General features: G+C 42.6%; 1 protein-coding gene across 2 annotated transcripts in view; it reads right to left on the bottom strand.

Annotated features, from left to right (window-relative positions):
• Positions 1-14,999, bottom strand: part of MME (membrane metalloendopeptidase) — a 63,626-nt gene that overhangs the window by 10,131 nt on the left and 38,496 nt on the right. Inside the window, exons 17-20 of one of the 2 annotated variants that reach the window (XM_030575166.1) lie at positions 11,772-11,830; positions 5,517-5,636; positions 4,661-4,794; positions 1,691-1,756 (exon numbers count right to left, since the gene is read on the bottom strand). In XM_030575166.1, coding sequence (XP_030431026.1) covers positions 1,691-1,756; positions 4,661-4,794; positions 5,517-5,636; positions 11,772-11,830 — 379 coding nt within the window. The remainder of the gene's footprint in view (positions 1-1,690; positions 1,757-4,660; positions 4,795-5,516; positions 5,637-11,771; positions 11,831-14,999) is intronic. The other variant, XM_030575167.1, reaches the window with a different exon arrangement.

Raw genomic sequence — 14,999 nt, forward strand, 5'->3', positions numbered from 1 at the left:
ATGAAAATGCAGGCCATTTTTCAGGCTGTAATTAAGTTGATTTGTTAGTCTGTAGGTTCTTTTTATTTTGCAAAGAAGAAAAAGTGTTCATTGGCAGAAATGGTGAAACTTTTCCCTGAAATAAATTCTTGTAAAATCTTGCAAAAAATCTGTTGTCATCAAGTGAAACTTGCTCCTCTCACATGTTCATAAGATAGCCCCTATCTGTGATATCACAGTAACTCTGAAGACCCAGTTCCTTCTTGGTAGTACTTCTGACTTGCTAGTATTCCCTATGCTAGTTTTGCTCTGGCTCCCACTGACTTGAGTCAGGATAATGTCCTGTGTATTTGTGCTGTCTTGATTAAATGCTAAATATTCCACTAAACCAGGGCTTGGATTGAGTTTGTAGGTAGCAGTATGACATACCAGCTCCTCTTTCTGGCTGCTGCCTTGTTCTCCAGAATCTAAGCTTTCGAGGAACTTCCTAGTGAACTGAGCGTAACTGATGCAGTGATTCCCGTGTTTGCAGAACCTGAAACAATAGCTCTGAGAGGGCTGAGCTGCCCCATTTGTTCCAGGAGTGCTCTGGTGTGGAGTGATAATGCATTAAATGTCAACACTGTGAAATATTTCACTCCGATTAAAGTGGAAAAGGAGAGGGCAGGTCATATTATGAGGATCTACATCACTTGCTGTTATGGACAGCTCACTGTAGTGCCACAAGAGTGGAACTGGGAAAGTACTGCCATTTTCCCATTCCAAACCTAAGAAGCCTAGAAGAACCTAGCAAGGCATCTGGGCCTATGGTTGCCAACCCTCTAGGATTGGCCTGGAGTCTCCTGGAATCGGTACTGATCTCCTGGTGACTACTGAAAGCAATCCAGGAGATTTTAATAGGATATTTTAAGAAAATGACATTATGTTGGGAAAAAAAAATCTCCCGGAATAGCTTCAGTCAGAGTTGGAACCCTATCTGGGCCCCCCACTAGGGTGACCAGATATCCCGATTTCATAGGGACAGTCCCGATTTTTGGGTCATTTTCTTATATAGGCTCCTATTACCCCCCACCCCCTGTCCTGATTTTTCACCTTTGCTGTCTGGTCACCCTAGCCCTCACCCGGGGTAGCCTAGCATAAGGATCCCACAGAGCTGATGGGTGTATTTGGATCTCAGTAAGCGGGAACCAAGCTCTGAAAGCAAGTAGGAATATATTTTGAACATCTGAGCAATCTACTGTGAATGGCATTCCATGTGGGCGGAGACTGTTTTGTGGGTGCAGCTTGGAAGACTGCCTTTACCTTTCCCTGCCATTCATAAACAGAATGCTGGTGAACAGACATAGACAACAGGTCAATATGATAATTCAGTCAGGTTAAAGTTTGTGTGGCATTGATTCACTAAGTGTTTTCATTCTATGAATTCTTTATGCCCAATGAATAATAGTGAGAGAGACCTATAATGGGCAATAATAAACGAAAGAGCACTAGGAATAGAGAATCCCTTCCCTAAAGTGAGTAATATACTTAACAAAAGGTAACAAGGTTTCCGTTGTTTTAGAAGTTGACTCGGTGACAGAGAATTACAGTAAAGTGTCATTCTGTCTTTGCCACATAAAAACTGCTTCCCCCCACCAAGGCACTTTAATAAATTTATTTCAACAGTAATAATCTCAACTGTGAGGACAAAGAGAAAATGGATCTTTCTCACCTTATAAGCTTGTCTAACACCCCCATTATCAGCAATGTTTTCTCCCAGCGTATTGATTCCACTCAGCTGCAAAGAGAGAAATGAAAAAGTTGCAGGTTTTCTGGCAGGAAAAGCTTCTCTATCCTGGGAATTACAGTGCTAAACTTTTGAATATCTCCTGTTTATTTACCCACTTTGGCCTTGACTAGAGGTCTCAGGTTCCAAAGCAGAGATGAGTGAATGGCAAAAATTTCAAGCAAGCCCCCCACAAATTTGAATGTTTAACAGAAGACTTATGTTAATGCATCTGAACATTGTCTGCCTCTCTTGTCTCCAAACCCTAATTCCCTCCCTCTTGATACAATAAGCATTTTATGGCTGTCATATCTTTCTTGCCCAGACTTTCTGATGTCTGCTGATTAATTCACTTTCTTGTTCTTTGTATCCTTAACATCCAGCTTCTTATCTTTCTCAAACCCATCCTCCTTACTTTTGCTATAATCTCAGCAGTGGGTCTGGCTGATTCGGTGTGGTTTTATCATCATTGCTCAAGGTCTCCAGGCCAGTGGTGACCAGAATACACTGGAAACCCATGAAGCAGGGAAGATCCAGACTTCATGATGTTGGAAGACATCAGTTAACAGAACCAAGACTAGCAAATCTGCTGGAACCTTACTAGGAATTTTGCTGAATATCAGGCAAGGTGGGTGGCCCCTTAGCTTCATGGTCTAATCAACACACTGAGACAGATCCTCAGTGGGTGTAAATCAGCATATTAACACTAAAGATAATGGAGCTATGCTAGTGGAGAACCTGGCTCTTTATTTTTATTGAAAAACTTTGCCAGTCCTTAATCCAAAGCTGCATGTCATCTGAAGTCATAAAACTGAACTTATCATTAGATTCAACTCTGAGGGTGGATAAATATCAGAACAAAAACCTGCACTGTTATTTTTCCGAAATGATTTTAAAAGGATTCTGGTGATCTTATTGGTATAGCTGTTAGACTGAAAACTCCTCAGGATGGGAGTTTGTCTTTGCATGTTCTGCATGGCAACGAACAGACTTGTCAGCTGTCAACAAAGAGACAATAAGAGTCAAAGTTACAGCTGGGAGCAACCCCTCATTTCATCACTTGCAGCAGGAGGTTCCATCCCATTGAAACTCTGCTCTTCATACAAATAACTTTCAGCACTGCTGAACACTGCATGTGGTTATCCGGAGAAGTCCAAAATAAACAAGATAGATGTTGTAAGAACTGGCCTTTCACAATGGAATTGGGTGCTATCATTAACACCTTCCTCCCATTTACTGACCAACAGTGTTTCAGGGGCTCATGCTCATTTGCTGTGTGACCTTCTCTGTGAAAGAAACAGCAACGCAAACTGGAAAGCACATTAGTGCAGTACAAGCCTTTACAAGCTGTCCACAGAGAATGCAGGCAGCTCAGCAGAGACTTCAGGTGAAAGCGCATTGAAACCAAGTCTTTGAAATGTGAGAAATGCAAGTTTGGAACTGCAAAGACACTCAAAGTCTGCTTTACTTCTGCCTAGTTCTATCCACCTTTCGCAACTAGCCTACATTATTAGGGCTCTTTCTGTGTCAACATTTCTTTGCGCTGTTTGGTTAGGAGGATGCTTTTTTTTCAGTGCATTTTTTAGTTTGAAGGAGGTTCACTGGGGTAAGTTCCGTGGGACAAGTCACAGGATATAGCTGCTGTTCTAGTGAACCACCAAACTTTGTACAAACCCATGCAAATGTATGCATTCCAAACCGTGGATTGTAGATACATGAGATTTAACAGTTATTTATCGGCTTTTCTGTGGTGATATTTGAGTGCCTCACATATATTAATGAATTCATTCTCACAACATCCTGATGAAGTAGGGAAGTGATGTTATCCCGGTTTTACAAATGGGGACTGGAGACAAAGAGAGCTTATATGATTTGCCCAAGATCACACAAGGAAATCAGCAAATCCAAGATTAGAACCCACATAATCTTAAATCCTAATCCAGGTCTTTAACTGTAAGACCCTTCCTCTGAGAGAGCCACAATTGTTTGAATGCCAACTTTGCTTAACTTCTCAGCCTCTGAATATGTGCAAAATGGTTCTGACAAATTCATGAAGCTGTTCAAATTGAACTTTGAAGGGTTCACAGCTCTGCTTAGACTCTAAGCAAATTCCAGACCAAACGAGCAGAGGAGACTGCAGCAATGGAAGGAAAATGTGCTAATACAGGTCTCTGTTTATAAGAGAAATAGAAATACACTGATATGACTGAGTATCCTTCAATACTACTTCAAATGAAAATTTTGCCATTTGAGTTAAATGGGCTGGACCCATATTCAGTTAAAAAAAAGAAGACAGATGTTATTGTAACCTGCTTTTATGAGTTAATGGAATGTTAAACATACACAAACAGACTAAGGGCCTGAACCTGCAAGCCTCTACTTATTCAGGACTCAAGATACTATAGTGATGAATACCATAGCTATCTCCGGATGCACTGGAGGCCTGTCTCTATGGTTTGGGATCTGTGCAGCTGACAATGCAGGGGGAGAGACTGAGTGGGCCAGGGAAAGTAGCAGGTAGGATGAGTTTAGACTGGGAGGTACACTATCCCCACCTCCAGCTCCAAGAAAATGAAGCCAAAAATATAGCAGATTATCTTTCCTGTTCTACCAGGAAGTTGAAGGGGGTGGGGAGGGCTTTCAGGGCCCAATGCTGGTGCAGATTTGCAGTCACAAACCATGGTCTTACAAAAGGAGGTAAACCCTGGCCCCTGCTGGTACAGACAGTGTGTATGTGATCTTCTTGGAGATATCATCCACCAAAGTCTCCTTTCACAGGTTTTTCTGAGAGGAGCTAATCGGGGCCATACACCACAATGGCACTACTCTCATGAATAAGAGTTTGTGGGATTGGGCCTTAAATGTCCATCTTCATTTAAAATGACATTGTAGAGACAGAAATTATGAATGACCTACATGTTTTCCACCTGCTAGGTCCCATGAAAAGTTTCCATACTGGTATACCATACACTGGGACTGATCCTTAAAATGTTGTGCTGATTCTTGCGTCCACCAGTCTATGAGGTCCCCATTTTCATTAAAATTTCTACCTGTAATGATATGTGCACAGAATGATGTATGTACGAAACAAGCTGATGATGTAGTAATGAAGGACAATAAATGTTACTTTCTCAGTTAGAAGAAAATATATTACAGTATAATTATCCATGCAAATAGGTGTTTCTATAAGGAAGCAATCACAGAAATGATACCCTTTTCTTCTTTTAAAACAAGCCTGTGTTCTAGCCAGGAAGGACAGGTACTGTTGCCTACAACATACGGCTCTCTCCACAAGAGCATACAAGGGGCTTTGGGAAAAGCAGGAGATCCACTGTCAAAAACCCATGGTGGAGGGAGAGCATGTGCTGTGCTACTGCTCAGGAGTGACGGAAGCTTCTTAAAAGTGTGTGTGGGGGGCAACAGTGCCTGAACCATGGTCCTGCCTCCTGTGGTGCCCCTTCCTCTTAAGGCCCCACCTTCATGCTGCCTCTTCTCCCCAAGACACCGCCTCCTTCTTGTTCCTTACTTTTAAACGTAGTGGGGCCATGGCCTTCTGTTCCGGCGCCCCTGCTATTGCTGCAGCCCTGAGGCTAATCTAGTGCCTCTGTAGTGCTTTGGCTCTTGCTCTCAGAGAATACCAGTGCAAATCACATGGATATATGACTGAGTCCTGGAAGCACCATCTTTTTATCTTCTACCTTGAATGACTAGATTTGCAAAGTATGCAGTCAGTAATGTAATATCTACAAAAAATAAAAATCCTGACCCTTACCATTGTCATCAAATCCATGAGTGATTTCGTGGCCAATGACCATGCCAATGCCACCATAATTCAGTGATTTGGATTGAGAGGCACTGAAGAAAGGTGGTTGCAAAATGCCTGCAGGGAAGACTGCAAAGGAAGAAAACACAATAAGATGCCAATTCATTATTTCATGCACTCAACTTTAATAAGTAATTCATTCGTATGGGATATCTTACAAGAAATGTATTTTATTACAGAATCATTTACATAGACTTCAGTGAAGAAGTCAAGCTGTTTGCCCTCAAAAGAATAGCAAGGATAAATATATTTACATATGGAAGGCTCTCTGAGAAGCCAAGAGAAATGAGCAAAAAAAAAAAAGTCAGACATGGGGCAAAAGGAAACATCCCTTCAAATATTTGCTCAGCACCTCACAACTGGCTTTTACATTGGATCTTTGCTGTTATATGCAGCACAATGAAATAATGGTACGTAGCTATTATACAGTTTTTGGCACCCCAAAGCACTATAGCAATGCTAATTAATCCTCACGACACCCAGTGAGGTCAGAGACCATAACAGGAAAGCGAATAAATTGTTTGATCAAAGCCCCACAGGGAGTCACTGTCAGAGATAAGACCTTATTCTCCCAGCAATGGATATGAATTGATTCCATGAGAACCAATATGAGTAAGTTATATGCAGTAAGGGAAGATTTGGGCCACAGGGGTTTCTTTCACCCAGTTCTGTGATCATTTCTTTAGGCCATTAACAGAAAATCAATGACACAAATAAATAAATCAATTAAATTAAATGCATGTTTCAATTGTGATGTTTTTCTGTAAAGATGAAGAATTAAAAAAATCTTTAAAAACTTGTTTCCCTCAAACATAAATTAGAGCATTCTGTTCTCTTTTGTATTCTATGCAGGTTCTTATTCTACACTCATCACTGGGGTTCCCCAGAAAACAAGGGATTAATTCCCATTGTGAATGGTATGATTGTGGAACTACAATATAACAGGAGTGAGAAATTTGTGGACAATTTTTCCATAAGGAGAATAGAGAAAATAGATATATTCAGTATTTTGCTATAAATCCTAGTTTGGTTCAAGTCCTTCTTCAAAATATTGAGGGAGGGGGAATAGGAAAATATTAAAAAAGCAAAATAAAACGCCACAGTAATTGTCCACGCATGCTGCCTACTGAGAATAATCAGCAGATTGATTAATCACCACAATTTATACTGTAGAACTAATGTCCAAATGCTTTGATGTTAAATATTTTCAGGAAATGCAATAAAAATGAAAAGAAATGAATGACATTGCAGCTACTTTGTGACAACTTAACTATTGGCAAAACTGGGCAATATCAAACAAAGCATCAGCTGTTCATATTCCTATGGAAGTGTGACAGAAGGCACTCCTGTATTCACACCCTGTACCAGTGATGGGCAACCTGTGGCCCATCAGGGTAATTCACAGGTGGGCCACAAGATGGTTTGTTTACATTTGCATGGCTGCCTGCAGCTCCCAGTGGCTGTGGTTTGCCATTCCTGGCCAATGACAGCTGTAGGAAGCTGGCGTGCTGGCCACTACTTCCCACAGCTCCCATTGGCCGGGAACGGCAAACCACGGTCACTGGGAGCTGTGGGCGGTCGTGCGAATGTAAACAAACTGTCTGGCAGCCTGCCAGCAGATTACCCGATGTGCTGCGTGCGGCCCACCAGTTGCCCACCACTGTCCTATACAATACTGTAATAATATTTGTACAAAGTATGCCTTGTGAGGTATCATCTGAAAACGTATAACTTGCTGATCAGTAATATCATGGTAAAATGTGTGTAGCAGCAGCATGTCTAAAGTTATAAATTTCCCCCTTTACGATATTTAAAATATATGTTCAGACTCACATAATATCAAACTGATCAAACAGATCCGTCTTGAACAAAGGAGTGTGTGATTGCCTTAATTTGCATTTAAGCTGTAAACAGAGTCATCAACCAGAGAAGGGGAAGGGAGGAAACAAAAGGAAACCTGCATGTGAGCATACAGTTGAAAACAACTCAGCAGAGAACATTCTTCCACAGAGACTCTTTGGTTCCTGGTTCTCAGCTAGAAATGCTTTTCAAGAGGGGGACTGAAACTCTAAAAAGGAGGGGCAAATACCCCAGAGGTACCTTTCTTTTCTCTCCCTGTCTATCTCACTCTTTGCACCTGAGAAGACAAAAGAAGTAGCCGTTGGACTCTGGGGAAGAGTCCTGACCTAGACATTGGTCAGTAATACTGCTGGAAGCATGTGATGAGAAATTTTCTTGGCTCTAATATAGATTGAAATGTCTGGGTAATTCCATTTAAGGTGTATAGTTGTTGTACAGTATTCCCTTAAAGGAATAAGGGACTTGAAATGCAAGAAAAATGTATCGAAGAAACATGAATCTGTCCAGTGTTTTCACTGATCTCACAAAAGCATTTGATACAGTCAGTAGAGGAGGATTATGGATGATCCTCAGCAAACTTGGTTGCCCACCAAAATTGGTAAAGACCATTTATTTCATGAGGAGGTGCAAGGGCAGGTACTTGGTAATGCAGATCTCACGGACTCTTCGCAGTTCAAACGGAGTCAAACAAGGCTGTGTCCTTGCCCCTGTACTGTTCTTCTTCACCCAGGTTCTCAATCACGCTACAGATGGGCTCAACAGCGGTATATTCATCAGATACAGACATGACCGTTAGGTCTTCAATCTTACAAGGCTTAAAGCAAAAACAAAAGTAACAGAACTACTAATAAGAGAAGCACTTTTTGCGGATGATTGTGCCCTCCTAGTTCACACAGAGGGAGATCTCCAGTGCATTGTAGATCACTTCGCTGAAACATCACAATTGTTTGGCCTCACAAGCAGTCTGTAAAAAACTGTGGTGTTGCACTAGTCATCGTCACTGCTCCATGCAATATCTCCTAGCATATACATTACAGGAATCCAACTAAAGCAAGTTGGCAGTTTTACCCATCTCGGCAGCAACATCTCCAATGATGGATCTCTTGACAAAGCGATCATGTACAGGATAGAGAGAGCTTCTCAGTCATTAGGAAAACTATGTAGCAACGTCCTGAAATCCCACAATGTAACCCTCTCAACAAAAATAAAACTTTGCAATGCTTTTGTGCTCACATCTCTTCTCTATGGCTGTGCGACCTGGACACCATACAAATGGGACATCATTATGGGGATCCGATGATAGGACGAAATTACCAACCTGGAGGTTCTCCAAAAGTCAAATACCACAAGCATCAAGGCCATGCTGATAAAAGCCCAACTACGCTGGGTTGGACACATCATTGGGATGCATGAATATTGACTTCCCAGAAAAATTTTCTATGGATAATTGGCACAAAAACACGAGAATCAAGGCTGCCCCAGAAAGCACCACAAGGACAGCATCAAGAACAGTACACACTTTGGTGCAATAAAACCAGATGATGTTGAGAAGACTGCATTAAATAGAGCAGCATGGCAATACACAGCACTCAGAGCTTTCCAAGCCTTTGAAGAGGACAGAAATAACTGATTGTTTGCTGCAAGGGAAAAGCATCATACTACTGCTGTAGCACTAAGATGCTCACCAATGACTTTGCTGCCTGATCTGCTCATGAGCATGCGTGTCACGCTTTGGAATTCAGAGTCACTCCAGAATCCACAAATGAAAGAGCATGAAAATGTCATCATTGAACACACACACCGACACACGAACACACAGACACACGAGGGCTGGACAGTGAAGACATCCTGTCAGGACTCATGGGTTTTTACCCACACTCCTATAAGAGCATTGATTCCATGAGTCCTGTTACATAACAAAATCCTGACTTAACTAGAGTTACCTGAGGCACTATAAAGTTATGAGGTATGTTCAGAGTGGAAATTTTAAAAGAGACTACGTGCAACACCTGCTGAGCATCAAGAGCCTGAATGTGCCCTGCTACGCTGTGGGCTCTTAGGCACCTCACCACACCAGCCCTGTGCACACCTGCACAACACAGTTCTGGTCCCTGAAGCGCAAAGCCTGCTTCCTCTAGGCACTCCTAAGATGCAAGATACTCCAAAGATGACAGGAGCATGGGTCCACCTCCTCCTTCCCATATACCTGTCAACAGAGACAGCTGGCTGCATGGGGAGGATCTATGGTGCACCTTCTGAAGGTCTCTAGCAGTGGGCTATTCCCAGCATTCCCCTTGCATGCCCAACAACTTAGGGAGAATTCCCTTTGAGGCAGAGTGCCTCCCAGAGGTCCTACTGGATCCATACCACCACCACCCTCAGCTGTACTGAAGCACCAGGACAGAGCCCTAAATACCCTAAGCACTGTGCTGAAAGCCCTGCTTTAGAAGAAATCTTCTTAAGTGTGTTACTAAGCTATTCAAGCATCAACTTTAGAGATCATTCTGCTTTAATTATAAAGTGACATGCCACAGGTCAAGGATGAGATAAGAATTTATGGCTCATATTTACTGTCAATCATTAGCTTCAAGCTTCCAAATTATGACTCCTGTTCAAATGATTACTAAGCAAAAGCTATTTTAAACAAAGCTCTGTGAGCAGATTTTCATGCTGCATGCACGTTGTTCCTGCAGCAGGAAGCGGAGCACCGTAGCTGGGAGCTGGTGGAGTGGAGTGGGCTGGGATTGCGCTGCTCCGCTTCCACCACTGCCAGTGAGTGCCGGGGGAGATCCCTTCCCCCAAACACCTTCCCCAAGGTGTTTGGCTGGGGCCGGGGCGAGGGAAGCAGAGCTGGCTGCTCCTAGCTCCCGCTAATCCCCAAGGCCACTCTGGGACTGTGGGCCCCCCAAAAGTTCCCCCCCCACAGCTTCTGTCTCCCAGACCCTGGAGGGGGGGAAGCCCATGACCCTCGCTGAGACCCTCTGCCCCCTCCAACTCCTTGGCCCTGGCCCAGCACCATTAACACGCTGCTCAGAGCAGCGTGTCAGAGCTTTACCGCGTTGTATGTGAACCTGCATTATATCGGGTCATGTTATATTGGAGTAGAGGTGTATTTCCAAATTATGTATAATCAAAGGTGGGCCTGATAGGCTGATACTACAAGGTTTCTAGCTATACCCAAAAGCATTGCTAAAGCTATTTGATTGTTATTGTGTCTTCTTCTCTTCTTTAAGCTGTTTTTGTGCTGAGTTTAATCTACCAGGTTGACATTTTTTTTCCCCAGTACAACGAAATCAGAATTAAAGAGAGATGAAACACGTGGCAGACCAGAAGTTTCAGGTCATCTGACAGATGACAAATGCTTAACAGAAATAGGAACCAGGGAGCCCCTAGACTTGGCAAGATTTTACAGAGCTGTACTTTAGAGGATGTGCCTTGTGATTGTAGGTTTAAAATAAAAAGATGACAATGCCAGCTGAGCCTATTGCAGTGTAATCAGATCTCCTTACAGACTAAAGCGAGTTATACTCATATTTCAAGATGATTTAACATAGGGCCATCTTCTGTTACTTTGCCAAAAGGACATTTCTCTGAGAGTAGCCCCATTGATTTAGATAAGAATACTCCCAGGGAAACGTACCTCTCCATGTATGTAAGGGCAGAAGATTTATGGCCCATAAGGAAGACATGAAAAGGGATGTTAAGGGATTGCAAGGAATACATTCAGTAAGTTCATGCTCCCATTATTCAGCTGGATGAAATTCACTGTCCCGACTAAAGCTAGAGTAAATAGGCTTTGTGTGAAGGAGCTATGGAAGAATTGTAAGGAACAGAATCCACCTCTAATCTACAGACAGAGCCCTGGGCAGCTCAGGCCACTGCTTCCTCTCTCAGGCTGGTATAGTTACTGCAACTCCTGGGCATCCTCTAGGCAAGGGTTGTGGTCACTGGATTTATGTAATCTTTGACCCACTGGCCACATCTCTTTCCCTTCCACAGCTGAACTCCAAGCTCCCTTCCTTGCTGCCCTATGCAGAGATGGCCCACTTCCCAGTTCTTCTATGTACAGAAGATGTGGAGTCCCCATCCACGTGTCCGAGCCCCATAATTCTCATAGTCTCATAGACTTTAGGGTCAGAAGGGACCAATATGATCATCTAGTCTGACCTCCTGCACAAAGCAGGCCACAGAACCTACTCCCCAAGTAATGAAACCTCTGTGGGTCTGCTATGCTGAGAGCTTTCTGCAGTCCATATGCTACTGGGTGCATATCACTTTCAGGGATTACAAACAAATAACTAGCCCATTAAAGAATTGTACCTTCAGTATGTTAGTAAACCTTACCTATCTGATTCCTGCTTGCAGAATAAAAGGCATTGACGACAGCAGCCCCACTTATCCACCTACAGAAAACATAGAAGAAGTCTAGTTAGAAATACAATTCTTAACAGCAAGCTCAACTGGGCATGGGAACAGACCAGAAAAGTAACCCTCTCCTTCATCTGTTACTGAAAATATTTAGATTTCCTTTTACTGGCACTAGAAGATTTCACTGGCAAAATTTCAAACACAGAAAAATCATAATGAATCCAGATTGCATATCTTCAAGTAGTGATAAACACCAGCATAGATCATTATAATTTCAAAGTATTTATGATTCATTTAAAATTGTGTTTATAGTCTTATATGTCAGTGTTTTCAAGATCCATCATCAGCTATAAGTCCAGAAATCTAGATAGTGGACTTGATCCTATCGTCATTATGCAGGGATGTAAGGCCTACACAGGTCTAGAACCCAGTTCTGTAGAGTTACTAAGGCAGCTAGCCACTCCAGGCTGCCACCCAGCAGCAGCAGCTATAACTGACTTGTGCTCCATTTCCCATGTCCCATTGCGGACACAGACCATGGAATGTTTTGCGTCAGGTGTTTGACAGATAGCAGCCCTGTGGCTCCTGATTGGCTCCCTGATTTATATAAACCCAAGGGGCATTCCAGGGAGTGCCTAGGCAACACTGTGGTTATTCTGTGGCTGCCATGACTGGTCCTGCTCCTTGCTGTTGAATTCCTGGCTATACTATAAAAAATATTCCTATCTAAAAGGGGTTGAGTCTGCAGAGTACTAAGCACCTTGAATTCCTTGAAACTGGAGTTTATAGGTGTTCAGCATACAATTTGCTTTATAAGCATTTCAGTGTTGTTCATCACTGTATTTTGGGGCCTCACAAATAAATTATGAGGTAGAAAACTATTACTCTCTTTAACAGAAAAGAAAACCCAGGCACAGGGTCAAATAGGAGGGCTGTCACCGAGCCAGGTCTTCCTGGCTTTCAATCCTGTGCCTTAACCAAAAGACAACCTCTCCTCCCCTTGTAGGGTCAAGCCTATCATCTGGAAAATACTTGAAAGTCTTGGCCGTTTTTAGCATCAGACATTTTTTACTGCTTTTCACTGGTAGTCAGTTTAAGATGCTTTCCTAAGCAGACACCTAGGACTAGACCTTCAGTGAAGAAGCTTCAGCAGCATCGGTACTGCACACGTCCAACTTGCAGTACTGGAGCTAAGGGCGACACTTCACACCTGTACAGAGGGCCAGAATGAGGCCTATGCATCAACTAAGTCTTACTTAAGATCTGAGACAAGAGGAACCTAAGTGGTGCTTGTGACTTCTGCTGGCCCACTGCACAGGGGTTTATTTCACCCTCAGTGTTTAATTTAGAAAAATACCTCAGACGATACCTTTGCCCCAGTAATCTCTTGATGATAAAGACCCAACGGGGGATATTTGGGGGTGGGGGAGCACAGCTAAGTGCTCACTGGAGAAAGGTGATACAATTGGCAGAAATGGTCTGTCTACTGTCAACTTGATATTTATATTATATGACGAGAAAGTCATGAAAAGGTCAGCCAACTTTGTGATTTCACTGACTGTAAAAGTTTATAGAATCAACATAAAAGCAAAAAACACACACATAAAGGATTTTTGAATTGTTAGTAAGAATGGTTTCTTGTGCCTGTCTTTCACATACCCATAAACCAATGCGTTGTGGTGTTCATTTATGTTCTGTTCTCAAATACAGTCCTGATGTAACACCTCTGACTTCACTGAAGCTGAGCCTGCTTACACTAGTGCTGAATTTGGCTCTGGAGTCCTGATTCTGTGTCTCACTGGTACACTTCAGAAATATATTGATTTGAAGTCAATAGAGTTATATTAAAGTGAGAAAGGTCAGAATCAAGCCCTGTATCTTCCATAGCACTCAGCAATGTGTAGGATCTGGCCCAATGTTCTGGCTTATGATAAGAGAATAGGTTTTTGCTTCACATCAATGAAAGCTGAGCCCATATATTCCAGTCAGAATATAACCTTAATTGTTTTATTAGGCTTAATAAATGTTAACATTTATTAGGCTTTAATGTTCTACTTGAAGTTTTCCAAGCAGACTTTGGACTAGTAGGATGATATTGTAAATGGTGTGTTGGATAATTTATTGCCTATAAAGTAATGTTACTGTGGTAGAGTCCATCATTTAAATGACAATAAATAAGTGGACTGTGTGAAAGATCAGCTACTCTGTGCATGGCTCATACCTGATATAAAGTAAAAGGAATATTAAGAATGAATAATGAGTCATAAATAATAAATCATTTGGGCCTGATTCTCCTCTCACTTACTCAAGTTTTATACCATGGAACTCCACTGACTTCGGTGCAGTTACTCCTGCCTAGCACGCTGGTGTAAGGCTATGTCTTCACTGGAAATGCCACACTGCTGTATCGCTTCACTGCAGACACTCACTACAGAGACAGGAGGGACTGTTAGTCTACCTGCCCAAGTGGCAGTAGCTAGGTCGGCGGAAGAATTCTTCTAGGTTGGCTTAACTGTATCGCTCCGGGGTGTAGATTTTTCACATTATAGCTGGGCTGACCTGGCCTAAGGGTATGAATACACTCCAAGCGCTACAGCAGCACTGCTGCAGCTACACCACTGTAGCATAGACACTTGCTACAGTGACAGAAGGGGGTTTCCACTGCCGTAGTAAATCTGCCTTTGAGAAGCAGTAGCTGGGCAGATGGAAGAATTTGCCCATCCACCTAGCAGTGTCTACACCAGGCGTAGGTTGGCTTAAATATGTCTCTCAGGGGTGTGAATTTTTCACACCGTTAAGCGACTTACCTAGCTTGACCTCAGTTTTAGGTGTAGACCAGGCCTTCATGAGAGCATAGAGACAGACCAAACTTGATCCAGCCTAACAATTATAGCCTGGACAATTAACATGAGAGAGCCTGGTAGTGAAGCCAGAACAGAGACTAGGCAGCCATTGCAGTGGGGAATATATCTTTAGGGTAATAAGATGTGAAAAAAGAACAGGAAAACAGTAACTGCAGTTCTGAACTGATAGGAGATACAAACAATAGACTGGACAAGAGAGGCACTGACAAAAGGAACATCACAAGAATGAGATAAGCAAGGCACTGCAAAAAATACCCTGAAAAGCATCGGAGGACTATGAGTTAGATAAAAGAAAGCAAAGTCACAAGACAGAGGGGTGAGGAGGTCTCTGACAGGCTGA

This window comes from Gopherus evgoodei, chromosome 9 (genome assembly GCF_007399415.2).
Source record: "Gopherus evgoodei ecotype Sinaloan lineage chromosome 9, rGopEvg1_v1.p, whole genome shotgun sequence".
Classification (NCBI taxonomy): Eukaryota; Metazoa; Chordata; order Testudines; family Testudinidae; genus Gopherus; species Gopherus evgoodei.